Source organism: Micromys minutus (genome assembly GCF_963924665.1).
Source record: "Micromys minutus genome assembly, chromosome: 14".
NCBI lineage: Eukaryota > Metazoa > Chordata > Mammalia > Rodentia > Muridae > Micromys > Micromys minutus.
In genome coordinates, this window is record NC_137983.1 from 41,891,309 (window position 1) to 41,911,202 (window position 19,894).

The 19,894-nt window shown below is 46.0% G+C and overlaps 1 protein-coding gene across 2 annotated transcripts; it reads right to left on the bottom strand.

Annotated features, from left to right (window-relative positions):
• Positions 1 to 7,325: 7,325 nt before the first annotated feature.
• PLPBP (pyridoxal phosphate binding protein) lies at positions 7,326 to 19,894 on the bottom strand. 2 transcript variants are annotated; one of them, XM_080928560.1, is made up of 8 exons: positions 19,758 to 19,894; positions 17,488 to 17,595; positions 17,176 to 17,211; positions 16,615 to 16,690; positions 12,754 to 12,888; positions 10,470 to 10,612; positions 9,581 to 9,679; positions 7,326 to 8,679 (listed from the first exon to the last, which is right to left on the bottom strand). In XM_080928560.1, the coding sequence occupies exons 1-8, from the start codon at positions 19,854 to 19,856 to the stop codon at positions 8,548 to 8,550; spliced, it is 828 nt and encodes a 275-aa protein (XP_080784686.1). In that variant the 5' UTR covers positions 19,857 to 19,894; the 3' UTR covers positions 7,326 to 8,547. The 2 variants fall into 2 exon arrangements, with proteins under 2 accessions (XP_080784686.1, XP_080784687.1); XM_080928561.1 differs by lacking the exon at positions 19,758 to 19,894 and adding an exon at positions 19,115 to 19,295.

Sequence of the window (19,894 nt, forward strand, 5' to 3'; positions counted from 1 at the left end):
TGTCCCAAGCGGAAAAGAACGGCTGTCTCCATAGCCCAGACACTCCCAGTCCCCACAAACTTAGAACAGGAAGGAAGTCAGACACAGTCAGAGTCATCCCCTACAACAAGGGGCTGCCCACCAGAATGAGGCCCAAGTCCCAGCATGCCTATGGCAGCCATCTCATGGTGCTGGCCATTTCCTGCCTCATTCAAAGGTGCTGATCAAAGTAGCAAAGTAATACCAGAGCCTTGTGTATTCATGGCCTCTCAGAATGCAGCTGTCTTTAGTGAATTGTGGAGAGGGGAAAGCAATGGGAACCAGAGAGAAAAGCAGATGGAGAGAGCAATAGAGATGGAAAAAAGGAAGGAGAGGGAGGAAAAGGAGGAGGAGAGGAAGAAGAGGGAAAAGAGGAAGGAGGGGAAGAAGGAAAGGAGGAAGGGATAGAGGAAAAAGAAAAAGAGCAGGGGAGGAAGAAAGGGAAGAGGAGGAGAAGAAAAGGAAGAGGAGGGAAAAAGGAAGAGGAGGAGAGAAGGAGAAAAGGAGGAGGAGAAGGGAGAGGGAGAAATGGCTTGGTTCATCTGAGGACCCCAAAGTGGTGAGGCACTTTTCAGTTTCCTCCACGGAAGCAGTGTTTCCTATGAAGACTTAGGAAGTAAGATGGAGATGCAGGACCAGGAGGAGATGGGCTGTCAGTCTGATACTGCAGACCCTGCACAGCATCACCTCTCTATAGTCTGGGGAGTCTGTGGCCCAGCAGGAACCTCCCTCCCTGAACCTAGCCGATTCTAGTTGGGGAGTGCAATTGGCAGCCGCTTGTCTCCAATCTCTGGCTTTATCTTCCCAACACATTGAAACCATCAAGCCCAGGCCTGACTGCAGAGGCCTCGATGTTGGGTAGTCTGGAGAAACACTGAGTTCATCCAAAGAAGACAGGCCTCCTGCATTCCTCACTCAACAGGGAAGAGGGGCAGGCCTTCCCCATGCTCCAGATGCAAACCTTAGGAACTAGGGTCTCTGAAATCTTTAGAGGACCGGACCCCTGCTTTACACTCATTCTCCGGAGGGAACGTTTGTCGCTGCTATTTGCAACAGTGACTCCTCGCCACCCCCAACCAAGCTATCCCATCAAAAGCAGCACCCTTCAGTGCTTTGAGTTCAGGGGAAGCCAAATCAAAAGCAAGCCCTGAATTCCTCTTGCTCATGGCCAATAAAAACCTTGCTTCGGAGCTGGCTTCCTTTGCTGAAATCAGATATCCTAGTAATAAACAAGTCCTAAAGGCAGGGGGGAGAGTCTTGCTTCTTTCTACTGATTAGTTTTTCTTCCTTTAAAAGGGGCCTCTCCTATAACAGGATGCCTGCCCTAGAAACTTGAGCACAGAAGGTGGCCCAGCCCTGCCCTGCCCTACCCTGTATCACCTCCCCCTGGGCAAGAACCTCCCACCCTGGGCTCCTATGGGTGGGATGGGCTCTGCTTCTCTGATGCTACACTGTTTAGCTCAAAGGCAAGACAAAGGGGCTTGGGGAGAAGAGGCCTTAGCTGTCTGAGGAACTGGCAGCTGTCATTTCCAGAAAGAGCTGAGCTCTTGCCTTTTGGCTCCTGGTACTGTTAGGAAAAGGAAAGTGGAGTTATCACAGGTGGGGGCCCCTTTCTTCCAAACAGTCTTGAGTTCTTGTTTCAGGCTGTTGAAACAGTTCCACGGTGTTTCTTTACTTGTTTTGGTTTGTTTTCATTGCTGGGGATGGAGCCCAGAGGCCTGTGCTTGCCTGGTAACGTACTCTATCAGGGAGGGCTACAGACTTAGCCCTCATGGGAATGTACCGTTGAGTCCAGGCCCAGAGAAGGCGTCAGAGCAGAGAGCAGGGGCAAAAGACGGGTGTGGGGGGGAATTAGCTTCCTGGGGCAGCCTTGCCCTTGCTCCTCAGCTCTTTCTAGGCCCCTCTTCCCGTCTTGCCCAATCTCTGGGCAGATACTGGTAGCCAGCTGTGGAGAGTGCCCTCCCTTGATATGCAGACATTGCTCATCCCCCAAATAGGTTTTTAAGTAACTTTGCTGTCAGAAGATGCACACCGCCGCTGTTTGTTTTTTCCTTCGACGCTATCTCTCGGGAGAGTTTCTGGTCAAGAGAATTATGTTGAGGCTGCAGATTGCGAGAGAATTGCGCCTAATGGGGAACAGACGGACAAGATACCTTTCATGTTTGGCCAAGTTTCTCTCCCCTCCGCTTTCTCTGTCTCTCTCGCTTCTCATCTTCCCTTTTTGGCTTCAAAATTGGCCCCAGTCTGCGCTTGTTTCTTTGGTACATCTGCTGAATAAGGTCACACGTTGATTTTATTTTGGAAATTGGCAGCTCAGTCGAGCTGAGCTCCGAGGCTGCAGAACAAGGCCACTGTTGGATGGCTATAGGAGCAACTCTAGCGCGCTGCTGGCCCAGAGTAGCCTAGTTCATCGAGCGGCGAGGAGCACTTCTGTACCCAAATTGCGCCATCTGCTGCTGAGGCATCTCAGAGTCGCCCAAGCTTGTAGGAATTAAAGGAATGCTCCCGACCTGTGCGATAGATACTCTATAGGGAAGAAAGTGTTAGTTCTAAGGCCCCTTGGGACGCTTAAGTCATTAAAGGAGAACTTAAGTCTAAGGGCCTTGTAAATGCCCACTTAAGGCCTGGTAAAACGACGCAGAGGGAAATAGTGTTTACTGAGCAAACACAATGACCGGAGTTCGACCCCTGGGTTGGGGTGGAAGGAGGTAGAGTGCAGATTCCAGCAAGAGGATCTCTGGTCTCCATATGCACACCTGCGCTCAACCATGCAAACGCCACGCGCGCGCGCACTGTACTTATAAATACCCAAAGGAATACATACAGAAGCACGGAAGACAGAAGTAGTTACAAAACGGATGGGAGAGAGCATCGTTTCCTCAGGGCTGGGAGTGTGGTGCTTTCCTTGCTTAGAACTGCTAGGACCAGAGTTAGATTTCCCTAGAACAACACAAAACAACCCCCCCCCCACACACACTTTCTTTGTGCTCCTCCAGAGAAGGCAGATTAGTAAAAAAATGTTTGGGAGGATGCTGGTGGTTTGGATTCCTTGGCCCTTAGTCATGAGGATGATGTAAGAGCATCCAACTGATTTCATGGTGAGGACAGTCACAGTTCTCAGCAAACCGTTTCCAATTGCACCCTATCCAGCCCCCTCTCAGGATCTGCTCTTCTCCCAAAGCTTTGGTGGGACGCATGAGTTACTTGCTTTCCAAAGCACAGAGTGAATGTCCTGTTGGGCCTCATTCCTTCCCTGTCTAGCCTTGGGTAACATAAGTCACTGTTGCTCCAGCCCAGGGGTTTTGAACACAGTGGTCCCCGTGGCCTGTGTGAGAATGGATCTGGAGGAGGGAAGTAGGAGTCAGGAATTCGGGCTGGTGATAGGCTGATGCTAAATGTTGGGAAATGGGATGATGGGAGGAAGGCAGATTCTCCTCCTGTCTGGGCTTAGTTCTCCTTCCTTTCTTCTTACACCCTCTGCTTGTGGTTTCAGTTTGTTTTGTATTAAGATATATCAGTTTTCAACCAACACAACAGACTGAAAAAGGAAAACCGTATACTGCTTTCCTAGCAAAATCTAGCACACTGCTTATCACTGATTAAAGCCAGCAACAGAAGCTGAGTGAGACTTGGTGGTAGAAGGCCTGTAGAAAAACCAGGGTGCCAATCTTAGCACTGCCAAATACTACTACTACTGATAATTACCACCACCATTATTCTGTCCTTAGTCAAGGTGTGTGTGTGTGTGTGTGTGTGTGTCTATCCCCAGCCTCAGTGCTGGATCCAAAAAGGGGATACTTACAGATTGCCTAAATTGAGCTGTCATGAGAAAACACAGGGCTGGGGAGATGACTTAGTGGATAAAGTGCTTACTGTGCAAGTATGAAGATCTGAGTTCAAATCCCCTAAAGCCATATAAGCCAGGCATAGCAGCATACTTTTGTAACCCCAGTGTTCCTACTGCAAGATGGGACATGGAGACCTGAAAAATCCCTGAAAGTTTGTGGTCCAGCTAGCCTGGTATATATAGCTATGAACAATGAAGTGACCCTGTCTCAAACAAGTGAGAACTAGACACCACACACATACACACACACACACACACACACACACACACACACAAGGCTGGCCTCTCATCTCTACCCATGTACAGTACACACAGTAAAGGCATGCCCCTACTCACACACATGAGTATGTACACACACTAATTAGAAAAAGTTAGGGGACCTGGAGAGCTGGCTCTGCAGTTAAGAATGCTGATTGTTCTTGCAGAGGACCTGGGTTTGAATCCTGACACCCATACTATGGTTAACAACTATCTGTAACTCTAGTTCCAGGGGATCTGACACCCTCTTCTGGCCTCCACAAGCACCGCACAAATGTAGTGTACAGATGTACATGCAAACAAATACACACATACATACACATATATACACATGCAATATACATATACACACTTACACATTTGTATATACATATACATTTTCAAGACAGGGTTTCTCTGTGTAGCCTGGCTGTCCTAGAACTCACTCTGTAGATGAGGCTAGCCTTAAACTCAGAGATCCACCTACCTCTGCCTTCCAGTGTTGGAAATAAAGGGGTACGCCACCACCGATCTGCTAAAATAAATATTTTTAATATGGTGGTGGCTGGAGAGATGGTCTAGCAGTTAAGAGTATCGGTTGCTGTTTTAGGGGACCCAGGTTTCTTTCTGAGTACCCATGTGGTGGCTCACAACCACCCATAACTCCAGCGATTCGATCCTCTTCTGACCTCCACGATCACCAGGCACACACGTGGTGTGTATACACAGATTTGAGCAAGACACCCACACGCATAAAAGGCTTAAATGTTTTATTTTTAAAGAGACAGAACACAGGGGAGAGGACTTACAGACTGCCAAGGTTTTAAAATGGGTGTGTGATGGGATGCAGAGATTTATTTATTTTTTTTCCTTTTTCTTAAAAAGGAATGTGGTGAATGGGGAAAAAAAGCCATGAAGGTAGAAGGGAGTGGTTGGGAAGAATATGGGGGTAAGTGGGCGGGGCCAAGAGAGCGTGCGTGATTGATGGGCGGTGAATGTGGTCAAAATACATTCTATACTCTAGGGGGTTGGTCTTGTGCACTGTATATGCAGATGCTAATTTCTGAGCCCAGAGACTGGTTACATACAGCCACTAACATCGCCAGGATTATTGATTGAACCGTCTCCTGTGTCAATGTTGTCTAAAGAATGTTCCCCAGTTATCTCTGATTGGTTAATAAAGAGCCAATCAGCCTGTGGCTGGGCAGAGGAGATAGGAAGGCTGGACTTCTGATCCCAGCCAGGGGAGAAGACAGAGACCACGTGGAGAGCTGGCGATAAGATGGTGTCCAGGCGGAGTTGTGATGAGCAGGACACCAAAGGATCTGCCATGAGGACACACATGGACCAGAGCAAGCCAGTGCAAGACCAGGTGGCAAGTCGCAGGGCATTTATCTGGCTGTTAACATCCTAGTTGGGTAAGAACAGCTCAGAACCTGCCCAGTTTAGGCTTGCAGCTTGTTAATAAATCTATTAGGTCTCCATGTTACTTATGTGGGTGCTAAGATGGACTAGAATGAGGACAGACAAGGACTTCATCCTTAAAGTACAGCTACACCATACATGCATGAAACATCATAATGACGCCGGTTATTGTGTATAATTAATGCATGAAAAAAAGGAAGGAGTGTGGTAATGGCCAGGGTGCAGCTTCATGATACTGTACTTCCCAGAGTGCACTAGGGCCTGGCTTCCATCACAAGGTTGGGGGTGTGTGTCTGTGTACACGGTCTCTTACCCGGGGCTTCTTGAGCCTCTCAAACCTGATGCTGGACTCAGGGTAACTGATGGCTCATCTTGGTTGTCGACTTGACAGCGTTTGGAATTATGCAAACCCAAGCAGCTGGGCACACCTGTGAGGGCTTTTTCTTGGTTGAATATCTGAAGAGGGAAGACCCACTTAAGTGCGGGATTGTTTGAGGTCAGAAGCCCCACCCTAATTCTGGGCCGCGCCACCTGGTGGTGACCCACATAAAGGGACTTGGGAGAAGGAAGCTTGTGCTTTCTGTCTGTCTGCCCCACCAGCTCATCTGTTCTGAGCCACTCCTTCGCTGGTGGGAGAGCCTACTTCCTTTTGGGATTCTAAAGGACTGAAAACCGGCAGCTCTCCAGGGTTTCCCTGGGATCCCAGCACCTGCACTGCTGAGACAGCCAGGCTTGTGGAATGAACAACTACGAGATCCTTGGCCTGTATCGGTCTGCTGATGGACTATTCGGACTGCAGCCTGTAAACCATCCTAATAAATCCCATGCATGCACCCCTGCCCATGTACACACACACACACACACACACACACACACACACACACACACGGGCTGTCGGGGAGAGGTAGTTACTTGTGCATGACTAGTTGGGTGGATGTCCCTAAAACTTCCCCCAATGCTGTCACTTCTGCTGTTAAGATCTGGGAGTAACCCAGGCAGCTGCCTCACATGAAACAAAAGACAGTCTCACAGTATGGCTGAATTTTCTCAAGAGAGCCATTCCATCATGGATACAGTCTGGCTTCCTTCCTTCATTTGGACTAATGTTCACTCTTGGCTTCTCCTCTGCTGTGTTCTTAATCCCCAGGCACAGCCAGGGAGATCTTTTATTGCTTAACCATTTCTTGCAAAGCTTCCAGCGTTGCCTTCAGATCCCTTAATCAAGTCAGCCTAGAATCTGCATTGACAAAAGCACCTTTCAAGACAGAGTGTGCGAGTCCATGGGTTACCGGGGCAAACACGTCCTCCCTGCCCTCCGCTTCCACTCATAGAGACTGAATAGGTCCTACTAGGATAAACAATGGCAAACGTGTGCTTTTCACAGTGAAGTTTGCCTGCTCCTCAGGCCAGCCAATGTCGCCATCTAGAGGCAATCAAAAGAGTTTCATACAACAGGCAGCAGGCACCTTTCTGACTCCTGACAAGCCAAACAACTTCATTTTCTTATTTTTTTGAGACAGGGTCTCAATATACATGCCAGGTGGCAAGAAACTGGCTATGTAGCCCTGGTTGGTCTTGAACTTGCCACCTTCTGTGTAGTGTGTTTATAGGCAAGTCACGAAGCTCTACGAAGACATTTTCTCACCCATGAAGTTCAGAACCATTCTTGTATGTCTGGTGTGGTTTTGGTGGCATCTTGGACGTAAGGATGGGCCTCTCCAGAGCCAGGCAGGATGCCAGACAATTTGCTTTCTATCAGGTCTGATGCCCCCTATGTCAATGTACTCATTACACCAGATCATAAAAATAAACCTTTAATGGCTGTATAGTTGGCACAGGTGGTGAAATTCAAGCTCACATTTGTACTGAATAAACTGAAACACCGCACTAGCTTTGATTGAGACAGAACAAGAATCATAGTGGTTTATGTTGTAAATTACATTCAGCAACAGCGGGTTCTGAAGTTCTTTGTTAAAAGAAGGATGAGGGCTGGAATAAACAAGAGGAAAGGCTATCAGGAAGCAAGCAGCCCATACTGAAGCTCTGTTGTGATTACTGTGGAACTGTGCTTTCTGGTTTATATTATTTGTAGAGAAAGAAGTGTCTCATTTAGCCTTTGTCTATCCTTGACCTTCCTACCTGCAACCACAAATGCCAGAGTTATGGGCAGGTGCTACTATGCCCAGCTGTTTCCTCGTTTTTGAAGTTCTAATGGCATCGTGAACAACCAAGAGCTGCAACATTCTGGCCTGTAAATACAGTGTGTATACTGGAAATAGCTGTAAGGATGCCTGGGAGATACATCCCCAGAAGAGGAAAAGCAAGTGACGCCTTGTAGGAACCATGTGCCAGGAAGGGAGGCTTTCATCTCCAAGTGGGGGCAGTCTTTGCTAAAAACCAGACAAGGATTATGATGGGGAGAAATCCTGTCACCCACCTTCCATCACCGTGGTCCTCAAGAACTAAGCTATAAGTCCTGCCCTTTAGCAAGGAAGGCTCCAGTGCGGTTTACAAGCTACATGGAATTTCAGGTCTGTGCCACAGAGGAGCTGTGACTGGAGACATCCACTGGCCAGGATAGAAACTGGGAGCAGAAACCACCCCATCCCAGAGTAGTGGGGACAGCAGGGTGGTCCATTAGAGTGAGATGGCAAAGAGAATCCCTCTGATTTTCTCCATTATAGATGCCAGCCACCCAAAAGAACTCAGAGTCAGGCATTCACAGTGTGTAGGGTGGGGGGTGGGGTGGGGTGTTGGGTATTCCTGGGCAGTGCTCAACCAAACTCAGGTCCTGGCTAATAATTTGGTGTCAGTTCTGAAGTCTCGCAACTCTTGAAATCCAAGCCTAAGCCACTGCTTGAACCGAGCTTCCTGTAGCAGAAGCTAAGCACAGGTGGTTTCCGTCAACACTTGTAATCCTCAGCGCTCTATAGCGGCCGCAGAAGAGTGTGACTGGGAACATGCAGAACACCAAAATGAACTAGGCTGGTGCGTGGTTCATCTGCTGAGCGGTCCTGGCTTCACTGTCTTTGCACGGGTGGTATTGTGGCCTTCAGGTCTGGTGTAGTCTTGTCTAGGGCAGGTTTCTTTGAGTAATCGCGCTCTCCAAAAATAGTGCTTCCTATGCGGACATTTGTAGATCCCACTTCGATCTGTGGGGAAGAAGCAAGTGTGGAAGAGAGTGTCAGACACTGCGATGGTCCGGAGGCTGCGTAAGGAACAACCAAGCTGCGGCTGAGGACGGCTGGGTGCCCTGGTGTCCCGGAGCAGAGCAGGGCCACTTTTCTGACCTTTCAAGAGAAAGGTCATGATCTCGGCTTGCACGGTGCTCGGGGAGTTCAACTGCATTGGGGGATATAGGGGTGAGGGACGGTGTAGATGTGGGTGTAGGACAGTACAGCACAGCAAAAAGCTGCCCTGAAGCTCATGACCCCAGGGTCATAGCCGGCCAAATTGGAGGAAAAAAAACTGGAGTTATCTGACATAAAGTAAGCTGTTTTTTTAGAATTTTTACACTGTTTTAATATGTATTATATTCCTAAAATTCAATTTTATACTTTAATTTTTTTTTAGAACTGTTATTTATTTCAAGGCAGGGTTTTACTATGTAGGCTTGGCTTGCATGGAACTTGTGTAGAATAAGCTGACTTGAAACTCAACAGCCATCCTCGAGACTTTTCCAGTGCTGGGTCTACAGGAGTGTGTCATGGTACCCAGTGATTATTTCTTACCTTGGAAATTCATGTATGTGAGTTGCTAACACAGTATTTACTTCAGTTTATACTTACTGTCCCATAGCTGATGCCCTAGGACTTACATTTGAAATGCCTTTTAAAAATCAGGTTAAAATTTCTTTTTTGGTGCTATGAAACCAAACCCAGGGTTAACACATTCATTTGAACATAAGTACACCCTAGCCTTTTCTTAGATTACATGTAGTGAATTACGTTGAGTTTTAAAAATTATAATTTCTATACATTTCATTTTGAAAGAAAAGGAGCGGTGTAGGGAGGGGGAACGTCAGGGCAGCCGAGCTCCGGCAGAGACACTTACTGCATGCTGGAAGTCCACGGACATGCCCATGCTCAGCTCCACGTGCTCCACAGGAACGCCCAGCTTCTCACACAGCTCCCGCCGCAGGGACAGCAACCTCTGCCCAAAACACAAGCGGCACCATTTTATTCTTGTTTCCAATGATGTCAAAAGGTGAGCAGGTCTGCCGGGCACAGTAGTGCTGGCCTGTAATACTTGGGACGAGGCGGAAGAATGCTGCGTCCATGCTAGCCTGGGTTTCACAGGGAAGTGAAGTTGTCTCCCAAACAAAGCAAGCTAAGCCAAGCAAAATCAAAACAAACAGAACAGGACAAAAATAAAACCCACCCAAACAAACACTACCAAACCAAAACGTTTCTGATGGCTCTATTTCTCATGATTCTGAGGTGTGTAATGATTACCAGAAGTTACTCTAAGCAAATATAAATTTTAGCCACATCTCCAGCTTTCAAAAAAACTACCAGGACCAGGAGGTGTGGCTCAGTGGCAGAATGCTTTACTAGATTATTCCAGACCCTGGGTTATACCCCAAGCTGTGAGAAAAGAAAATCCAACAACATCCTAAAAATCAAACAAACCCAACAACAGTAAAAATGCACACTGCCAGTCACTAGAAAGGAAGAAAAAGCTTGCTCTAAAAATTGTATTAGCTAAGTGAACACTGGCTTAAGGAAGGTGTGTGGGTGTGTGGGAGCCCAGTCTTCCTTTTCCATATGAGGACAGTTCAGAAGAGGCTGTAATACTGCACCTGACAGGCTGTGTTCTGAGAGGTCCCTGACATACCACACGGCTAGCCCTGCATGCTGGATGCTACACACCCGACTGTGGGCTGAACCCACAGCCCTATGATGTCTTCCTTGGCATGAGAACATCACCCTAACCCCAGTACCTGGAAGTCTGGGTTTGGTCCTTGACTTAGGTCATGTCCAAAGCTTCCTATGGTCATGAGACCCACGAACTCCAGGCTGGGACAACTGGACTTTATGTGTTCCACAACAGCTATGGTCTCCGAAGGCAGAAGGCCGTGTTTACCTTCACAGAAAAAAACAGAAGACGTATATGCCAGCGCATCTCAACTAGCCAGAAGAAGGCTCCATTTTCATCCCTTTCTTACAACAGAGGTGACTCTCAGAGGGAAACCTGATGAAGTAACTTTCCCTGGCCCTAAGGACTGTGCATGTGAGGTCTTTATGCCTGGCCCTCTTACACCTGGGTTCAACGTTTTTCAAGATTACTTCTCTTTACCCCATCTCAGGATTCTACTTTATTATTTCTAGTGCCAGAGACTGAACCCACGGATCTGTGTACACAAGAAGCTACCACTAAGACACACCCCACAGGATTTTAGCTGGGAATGGCTAGGGACGACAGAAAAAAATACGCTGTGGTTTGAATGAGAATGTCCCCCACGGGCTCCTAGGCTTGAATGCTTTGTCCCCAGGTTTTGGCACAGTTTGAATATGTCTAGGAGATGTCGCCTTGCTGGAAGTGCATCATGGGTGCTGGCTGTGACGTTTGAGTCAGGTATCCTTCCCAGTTCCCCTCTGCTCCGTGTGTGTGATTCAAAATGTGAGGACTGAGCCTCTGTTAAGGCTTGTCATGTCCCCTGGACTCTTCTCCTCTGGAGCCATAAAATACACAGACCGTTCCTTCTGTAAGATGTCTTGGCCATGATGCTTTATCACAGATAGAAAAGAAACAAGTATTTGTCTTGGGTCATTGAGGAGGGTGATACTGCCAAAGTTCTAGATGAATCTCAGATCTTTTTTCTAAATCTGACTTAAAAAAAAAGATTTTATTCATTTATTTTATGTATATAAGTACACTGTTGCTGTCATTAGACACACCAGAAGAGGGCATTGGGTCCCATTACAGATGGTTGTGAGCCACCATGTGATTGCTGGGGTTTGAACTCAGGACCTCTGGAAAAGCAGTCAGTGCTCTTAACCACTCAGCCATCTCTCTAGCCCTAAACCTGATATTTTTATGGTTTTATCAATTTATTAATAGAGCTGCAAAAATAAGCCAAATACACATAATAAAGTGGGGACTGTACAGTTGCAAAGTTTAACTTACTAGTTAAGAATGGCTGGAGGAACTACAGCATATGACTATTTGTTATATATTAATATTGCCTTGCCTTTGCCCCTATTTATTAATAAGTGGATTGGGGAGGAACTTTCACTGTTATTTAATTAAGGCAAATCACAGCTAATTGTCAAGAAATGCAATAAAGACACTCTGGAGTCAATTTTGTATCTAGTTATATGCAATGTGGCCATAGTCACGTTCCATGCTTGTAACGCTGTAATGGTAACTGTTAACTTACTGACCACTGTGCCAGTTCTAGGGACTTTTCATTTCATACAGTATCTCTAAGTATTCTTACTTGCACCAGTCTTCAGAGGAAACTAAGGTAGGTGGGCTAAATCTTTTCCTAAGGTTATGGACTAGAACTGTGCACCTGAGATTTGAACCTGACTTCAAGGCACGTATGGGAAACAGATGTCTATACTGAGCCCCTTCTCACCAAGATCTGCTACGTGTGAGTTCCTAGAAGATGTTTGTAAGCAAATGCTTGGTATTCACTCTTAACAAAAAGTGAGCAAGTGAGAAATTCAGGGTTCTGTACCACAGAATCCTCACCACATCCTTTTAACAATGGGCACTTTTTCGATGCCACTGACAAAGAAGGAAACCCAGGTACAGAGGGGTTAGGTAACTGACTGTGATTTCCAATGCTAGAAAGTGGTGAGCTCAAGCAAACATCTCTCTGATGTCAAGGTCACACTCCTCTGTAACTCACGGTCACACTGCTAAGCCAGGCCCATGGGACAGTCATTACTGGTATTCAGCAGCAAGTTTTTTTTCCTATTCTTGCCCAATGAAGCACTGGGTAATTTTCCTAAGTATTACACATATAGTTCTCAATCCCTTCCAGGAGGGAATTTCCAGGACATCAAAGTTATAATTCTTCAAAATCAATACCCAACAAGCCATAATACATTAAAGAATTACATTAGATCATCACACTGGTAAATCCTGACAAAGCAGCTCACCAGAAGGTTGGAGCTTCTCCCCACAATCTCCTCATTGGATGTTTCCACTCACACTCTACCCTAGCCTCAGCCGTCTAAGCGAGCAAACACCCACGGTCAGGCCTAGTCACTTACTGTCCTCTCCACTGGTGTTGATCTGCACCATAACCTTCAGTCGCTCAGTAGACCCTTTCTTCTGCCAGGAACTGTTCACCTTGTCGGCCAACTTCACAGAGTCCACAGTTTCCAGCATGGAGAGGTTGGGGACAGCTGTAGAGAGAAAGAGGGAAGGGAGCAGCCTTTGTTTTCCCCACTACCAGTGGGGAGTTGCAGCAAACCTTTGCTCTGGTAGAGGGAGAAGTATGCAGGGGAAAGAAAAGGACAGTTAAACCTTATGACTGGCTAAGAAGACAAGCATGAGAGTTTGCTAGTCATGAAGTTCGAAGGAGGACGAGCCCTATCCCACCAGCAGAGATGGATGAAGGAGACAGAGACACTTCAGTCAGGCTCCTAAGTATGGAGACAATTGGGAAAGTTGGTAATGGAGATTCTGACTAGCAGTTCTGGTCTAATTATGTCTAAGTTCAAACTGAGTGAAACAGGTCAAGTGACAAAGAACAAAGACTATCCAGAAGCCAAAATGCTAGCCTGGAAAGACACCGTGATCCTACACTTCCCAGGATGCGTCTTCTTGTTTGACAACGGCAGCAGAGTAGCTCACACTGGATGCTTAGTGACGTCATCAAAGCTACCGTCAATGAAGATGAACTGTGACTCTTGGCACAACTCCACCAGCTTACTGTACTAAGCACAAAATTTTCCAGACAGTCAGCTAACTACTTCCCCGTCCCCCATCCCTCCTTTCTTTCTTCTTCCCTGGTGAAGACTGAGCCCAGAGTCCTGTTGGGATAGAGACACTATAGGGTGTACAGGAAGGCTATGCCTGGGTAGTGTAAATAATTAATTCTAAACTCAGCTCTGACCTGGTTATACACCAACTGATAGTAAGAACAAGCCTAAAGTGGTAGTGCACACCTTTATCCCCAGCTGGGAAGCAGAGGCAGATCTCTGAGTCCAAGGTCAGTCTGGTCTATAGAGTTCCAGGGACCACAGCAAAATCCTGTCACAGCAAAACAACCAACCAAAAATCCCAAACCCTAAAAGGATCAAAATGTTTCAATAAAATGTAAACTATGTTCCAGAACAAAGTTGCAGAAGAATATCTGTAGGGATATAAAAATAGCTGGAACTAAGCAAGACAAATTTATGTGTGAAATCCAAGCAAAACTGTCAGGCATGTTGTAATTCAGTATACTGAGACAGGAGGATCGTCACAAGTTCTAGGCCAGCCTGGGTTAGTCAGACAAACCAAACTAGCAACATAAAAAGCAACTATCCACAGGATGATGTATGAGAAGTTATACGAAGTTTTTCCCTCAAAACTGAGGAAAAGAATTAGTAGATAAGGACATTAAGTTCTTTCTTCCATGTATTTAAGAAGACTCAAAGTTCTAGCAAAAGCAAATATACCCTCCTCAAACTACAATGTATCATATGACAAACTCTCAGAGCTAACAAATTTGGCATTAGCCAATGAGAAATTCTTTAGAATGGCAAAGCTGGTTGTACTGGTTGGTTTTGTGTTTATTCTGTTATTTTTTTGTCAACTTGACAGTAGCCCGGGTCATCTGGGAAGTGTAAACTTCAACTGAGAAAATGCCTTAAGATTGGCCTATAGGCAAAAGTCCGTGCCATTTGATTAGTGATTGATGTAGGAAGGCACAGCTCACCGTGTGCGTTGTGCCATCCCTGAGCAGGTGCTCCGGGTTGTATAGGACAGTAGGCTGAGTGAGCCGTGAGGAACATGCCAGGAAGCAACATTTCTCCATGGTATCTGCTTCAGTTCCTGCCTCTGGATTCCTGCCTTGACTTCCTTCCGTGATTAACTGTGATGTGGAAGTAGAAGCCAAATAAACCCTTTCCTCTCAGGTTGCTTTTGCTCATTGTCTTTATCACAGCAACAAAAAGCAAACAAGGACTCCAGTCCAAACATGTGCCATGATCTGAGGCTCTGGGGATAGCAGTGGGGGGAATTCTCCATCCAGGGGTAGCCTTGATATCTTTTAATGCTTAATCTTGGGCATGTTGTTTAATTTCTCAAACCTTAGCTTTCTTACTGTATCCCTGCTTGTGGGACTAATTCTATAATGACTACATCATTTAGTCATCATTAGCCACAACTCCTTGTTGTATTATTTTTGTGGGTGGTCTTAGAATTTATAGTATAAAAATTGAAGATCCAAAATTTGAAACTTCTTAAGCATCAGGGTCAAGACCTATATTGCATGATTAAACTTCACACTATGTGGCTATTATATATTTAAACAATTAATTAAAACATTTAAGCTGATTGTAGTGGTACATGCCTATAGTCCCAGCATTTAGGGGGCCAGGAAAGGAGGATGTTCAAGGCTATCCTATCCCTTATAGGCAGATCCTGTCTCGACAAATAAAACAACTCAAAATGAATCACAGAAGAAAATGATTTAAGTTGTTTTTTAATTTTCTTTAAAAATTTTTAATTTAAGTCTATGCACGTGGATGTTTTTACCTGTACGTATTTACCACATCTCTGCTTGGTGCCTAAGGAGACCAAAGAGGCTGTTGGATCCCTGAGACTCCGGTTAGAAACAGCTGTGAGCTGACACGTGTATGCTGGGAAGCCAAACCCAGGTCTTTTGGAAGAGCAGCAGTGCTCTTAACTTCAGAGCCATCTCACCAGCCCTTTGTTTTTAGTTTATTTTAGGTGTATATAGCTTTGGCTGGCCTGAAACTGTGTAGACCAGTGGCCTCTTAACTTTAGAGATCTGCCTGTCGTTGTCTCCAGAGTGCTGAGATTAGAATCACGCATCACCATGGCCAGAGAAGAAATGAAGACAACCAAGCAGAGAATTCTGAAACAGCAAAACAAGCAACATGAGAGCAGAGGATAGAGTTGATTGGTCTGAATTTTTGCTTATTTTTTATTATATTCATTTATTAATTCTGGCTTGTGCAACCATATCTAGCATAGCAGCTCATTTATAATACCCCCAATCTACAAGTAACCTAAATACTCATCAGTGTGGATGGAAACATTGTGACGTGTTATGACATGTTAACATGGTGGAATTCTGCTCAATAGGAAGATGGTAGGACCGCATGCCGTGATAAAGGCCAATGCTGGATCAGGATAGAAAGAAGGAAGACTTTCTCTTTTGTAATTCCATTCACACAAAAAGTCTGAGCTATGGAAATGATAGCAGTGGCACAGACTAGGGCTTGAGCAAGATGACAGGAAGGAGCCTTTAGTGGTAAAGCTATTTTAATTATTGTTCACAGTTGTAATCCTCGGTCAAAATTCGTCAAGTCAGACACTTTCAATCTGTGTAATTTATGCTTTTTTTCAATTTTACCCTGATAAAATCATTAAGAAAAATAAATAGCAGGGGAGGAAAGATGGTTCAGTGTGTAAAGGTGCCTAACGCCGTTTGAAAACCCGAGTTCAATCTCTGGGACCCACAGAATGGAAAGCAAGACCCAGCTCCTCTGTGTTGCTCTGACCTCCATACACACATCTGGTCTCTCCCCATTCCTTTCTTCCCACCAAAAGCCCCATACAGGTTTCTCAAATTCTGATACCTTGCCGGAAATAAGTATGGTTACTTGAGATCCTCATGTCACATGGTTAAATCTTTCTGTAATTAGTAATTATTTATTATTTTGATGGTGCTGGGGACTGACCTAGGACCTTGTAAACGTTAGGCAAGCCCTCCGCTGCCGAGCCACACCCTCTAGTCCTTGTACTTCATTCTTATCATTTTGCCATTTTATTTGAAGCATTCCCACAGCACAAATGGTGAGCTGCGGGTGTCCTCAAAGCTGCTTCCTCAGAAGGTGGTATAAGTCACAGAACCACAGAGAAGGCCCGTCTCCGTATTGAGAGTTTTGTCTTACCCATCAATTTGTTGACGTTTTGTTTCTGTAAATGACCAATGAAGTGCCATTTGATCTCAGGACATGAAGACAGAATCTGAAGAGAAGAAGGGAACCATTTGATAGAGATTTCGTGGAGGCTCTGCCGGCTCAGATGCCCTTCACTCCTGTGCTCTCCTAGGAGTGATGAATGCCAACCCTCTCTTCAGCCAGTCTCCCACTGGAGACGCAAGGAACCTCGGAGTCATCTAAGCCTAATGCTGTTTCCCTTCCGCATTCCCATCAATTCACTGTATTATTCAGAAATGATTATGTTTTCAGGGCCCTTTACTGCTGAGCCACATCCCAAACCCTTTGGTTTATGCTTTCAAATCTCCAAGGGTTCTCCTAGAAATCACTATTCACCAGCAGCCACACAAGAGATGAGCCAGCTGAGACTCATTTAGGGTGCAATGGAAATAAATATGGACGGTTTCTATCCCTAGCCCAGCTTTCTGTTTTACTATTCTACCATCAACATGGGTGCAGCTTTTAACTGGGAGCGAAGACGTCTATACGAAATCAACACTTAAGTCTACGTACCATAGGGTTTGATGCTTTTTCCAGTAGTTCTTGAACCTAAGGAGCAAGCATAGAATGAGTCAGAAGCCTGGTGGTCACAATGCCCCCAAAGGTTCTTTTTTTTTTTTTTTTTAAATTTATTTATTATATGTTATACACTGTCGCTGTCTTCAGACACACCAGTAAATAACATCAGATCTCATTACAGATGGTTGTGAGCCACCATGTGGTTGCTGGGATTTGAACTCAGGACCTCTGGAAGAGCAGTCAGTGCTCTTAACCTCTGAGCCATCTCTCCAGCCCCCCAAAGGTTCTTTATAAGAGAGATCTTACATAGTTCTCCCCAAACGTGCGCTGGCCATGACTGTAGGCTTCAATCACCATGTCTGCGGGTTTTGTTTTGCTGACTGCTACTAGCCGAGGCTGGATGGCTGGGAGATCCTGCCGCGAAAGAAAGAGCCACAGGAGTGAATGTGTGGACTTTTGTCTCCATAAAACACACATTGTAGAGCCAGGTGGTGGCAGCAAACACCTTTAATCCCAGCACTTGAGAGGCAGAGACAGGCGGATCTCTGAGTTCGAGGCCAACTTGATAAAGTGAGTTCTAGGACATTCAGGGCTACACACAGAGACCCTGTCTCACAAAACAACAACAACAAAATGACACGCCTTGTGAAATAGATGGGCATGGGTCTCAGCTTGGCACTAATAAGATCAATTCTCCCCTTTCTTTTGTTCTGGGGGCACTGGGACAGCAGACAAATGCTCCAACCCTGCCTGATGATTTCCTTTTGAGTGTTCCAGATGATTCTCATGTAAACCAGCACTGGAGGTCTCAGCAGAAGAGATGGCTCGGTGGGAAAATGGTAGCCATGGAAGCAGGAGGGCATTAGCTTAGATTCCAACATCCATACAGAAAGTTTGGTGCCCTTGTCTGTCATCCCCGTGCTGGGGGAGGGGCAAGACAGGTGGATCCTTGGGACTTGTTGGCTAGCTAGCTCCAGGTTCAGGGTGTCAAAACATGAAGTGGAGGGTGATAAGAGAAAGATGCCTGACATTAACATCTGCCTTCCACACATGCATTCGTGGCATGCACACTTGCACATATGTGAGTATATCCCGCACACACGTACTTGCATATACATGAATATAACACACATATACATGCACTTGTACATACATGAATATAACACATACACACACACTTTATTGGGTTGAGAGTACAGTAACAGTGGCACAAGGCCTGCTTAGCATTTGTGAGGTTCTGAGTTGTACCCCTAGCACTAAAAAACCAAACCAAACCAAACCAAAAAAAAAAAAAAAAAAAAAAAAAAAAAAAAAAAAAAAAAAAAAAAACCCAACCCAAATCAAACCAAACCAAATCAAACAAATGTAAAACAAAATCCAAAAGTATCACTTCATAAAGGGAAGGCAACATCTTGTTTATCAGGGAGGCCACTTCTGGCTTCTGATGTAAACAATTTAGAAACTCATTTTGATATAATTATTAATAATGCTTCCATTCACCCTGGAGGAGGCTCATTTGAGATAAGGACATACAATGCATTGTTCAGTCTATGATTCAACCAATAGATAGCAGAGCTGACAGGAGACACAAACAATTCTGTATTCAGGATTAGATTCATCCAAAGTCTCCCCACATCCGTTACTAAAATGCCAAATCCTCACATAGCTGTCTTCATGTAACCCATCATGTCTGAGACTTTCACAGAACCACAGTATACAAGGACTTGGAGATTCACCACACAGTCTCTTGTAGCTTCCTTCTGGGACTGGGTCATCACTGTCTCATAGACTGTGTCTAATTCCTAGTATAACTTGATGAACTGGAGGCGTCCACAGACAAACCAGGAGTGGGCTGCACTAGGAAAATCCTGAGAATTTTTCTTTGAAGAAACAGAACATTACCAGGAAGGAGGTAGGAACACCCCAGGCTCACCTCATTTTCTTCAGCTATGAGGAATCCAAGGGTTAGAGTAGTTAACAGGCCTTAAGGTAATGTCCAGACATCAGTTAAGAGAAGACTATGTAATTCAGACTGTGGTCTTCAGGCATCATTTTGAAATCTGAGACCATAAACACTAAGAACAGAAAGGAAAGGTCTTTGCTTTTATTCTGTCTCACTTCACAAAACGTAGCTTAATTTGAATGGAGAAGAGCAGATACTGGCTCCGGTCTACATACGAAAATAACAAATGCTCGTGACTGTGCACCTGACAGCACCCGCCTGCTCTGTGGAGGTAAAACCTTGACAAGTTCACTCGCACCTAGACCACAGCTCCCCGCCGCCGCAACGCACGTGATCGCGGGTGAACACGGCCCTTCGAGGGCTCTAGTACCGTGGTGACGGGCAATGACGAGTGGCGAGACACATGCGCACGAGTTTCCCTAAGTGAGCACCTTTCTCCAACCAAGTCAACCTCCAAGGAAGTCCCGATCCTCAGGGCTAGACCGCAGAGGAAACCTCGCGAGCCCCTGCAGCCCCCGCCCCTCCGGGAGTCCCTTCTGCGTCATCGTGACACCGGGTCCCACGCAGGTGTCCCCCTCTCCACCCGCCCCAGTCTCCTATGGCCAGTCCTTACCCGCGGCCGCCGTGCCACGCTCTGCTGGACGCGCTCATTCACCGTCCGCAGCGCGAACCCGACTCCCAGCTCCGCTGTCATGCTGCCACCTCTCAACATTCCCTAGAGGATGCCCGGGGGCCCCCGCGACCCAAGAC

Excerpts from the sequence above, each read along its gene's own strand:
- PLPBP (XM_080928560.1), bottom strand. The coding sequence starts at position 19,856 with ATGTTGAGAGGTGGCAGCATGACAGCGGAGCTGGGAGTCGGGTTCGCG. Across the intron at positions 16,691-17,175 it reads AAAAAGCATCAAACCCTATG|ATTCTGTCTTCATGTCCTGA; the intron begins GTACGTAGACTT and ends TCTTCTCTTCAG. Across the intron at positions 10,613-12,753 it reads CAACACCAGTGGAGAGGACA|GTAAACACGGCCTTCTGCCT; the intron begins GTAAGTGACTAG and ends TTTTCTGTGAAG.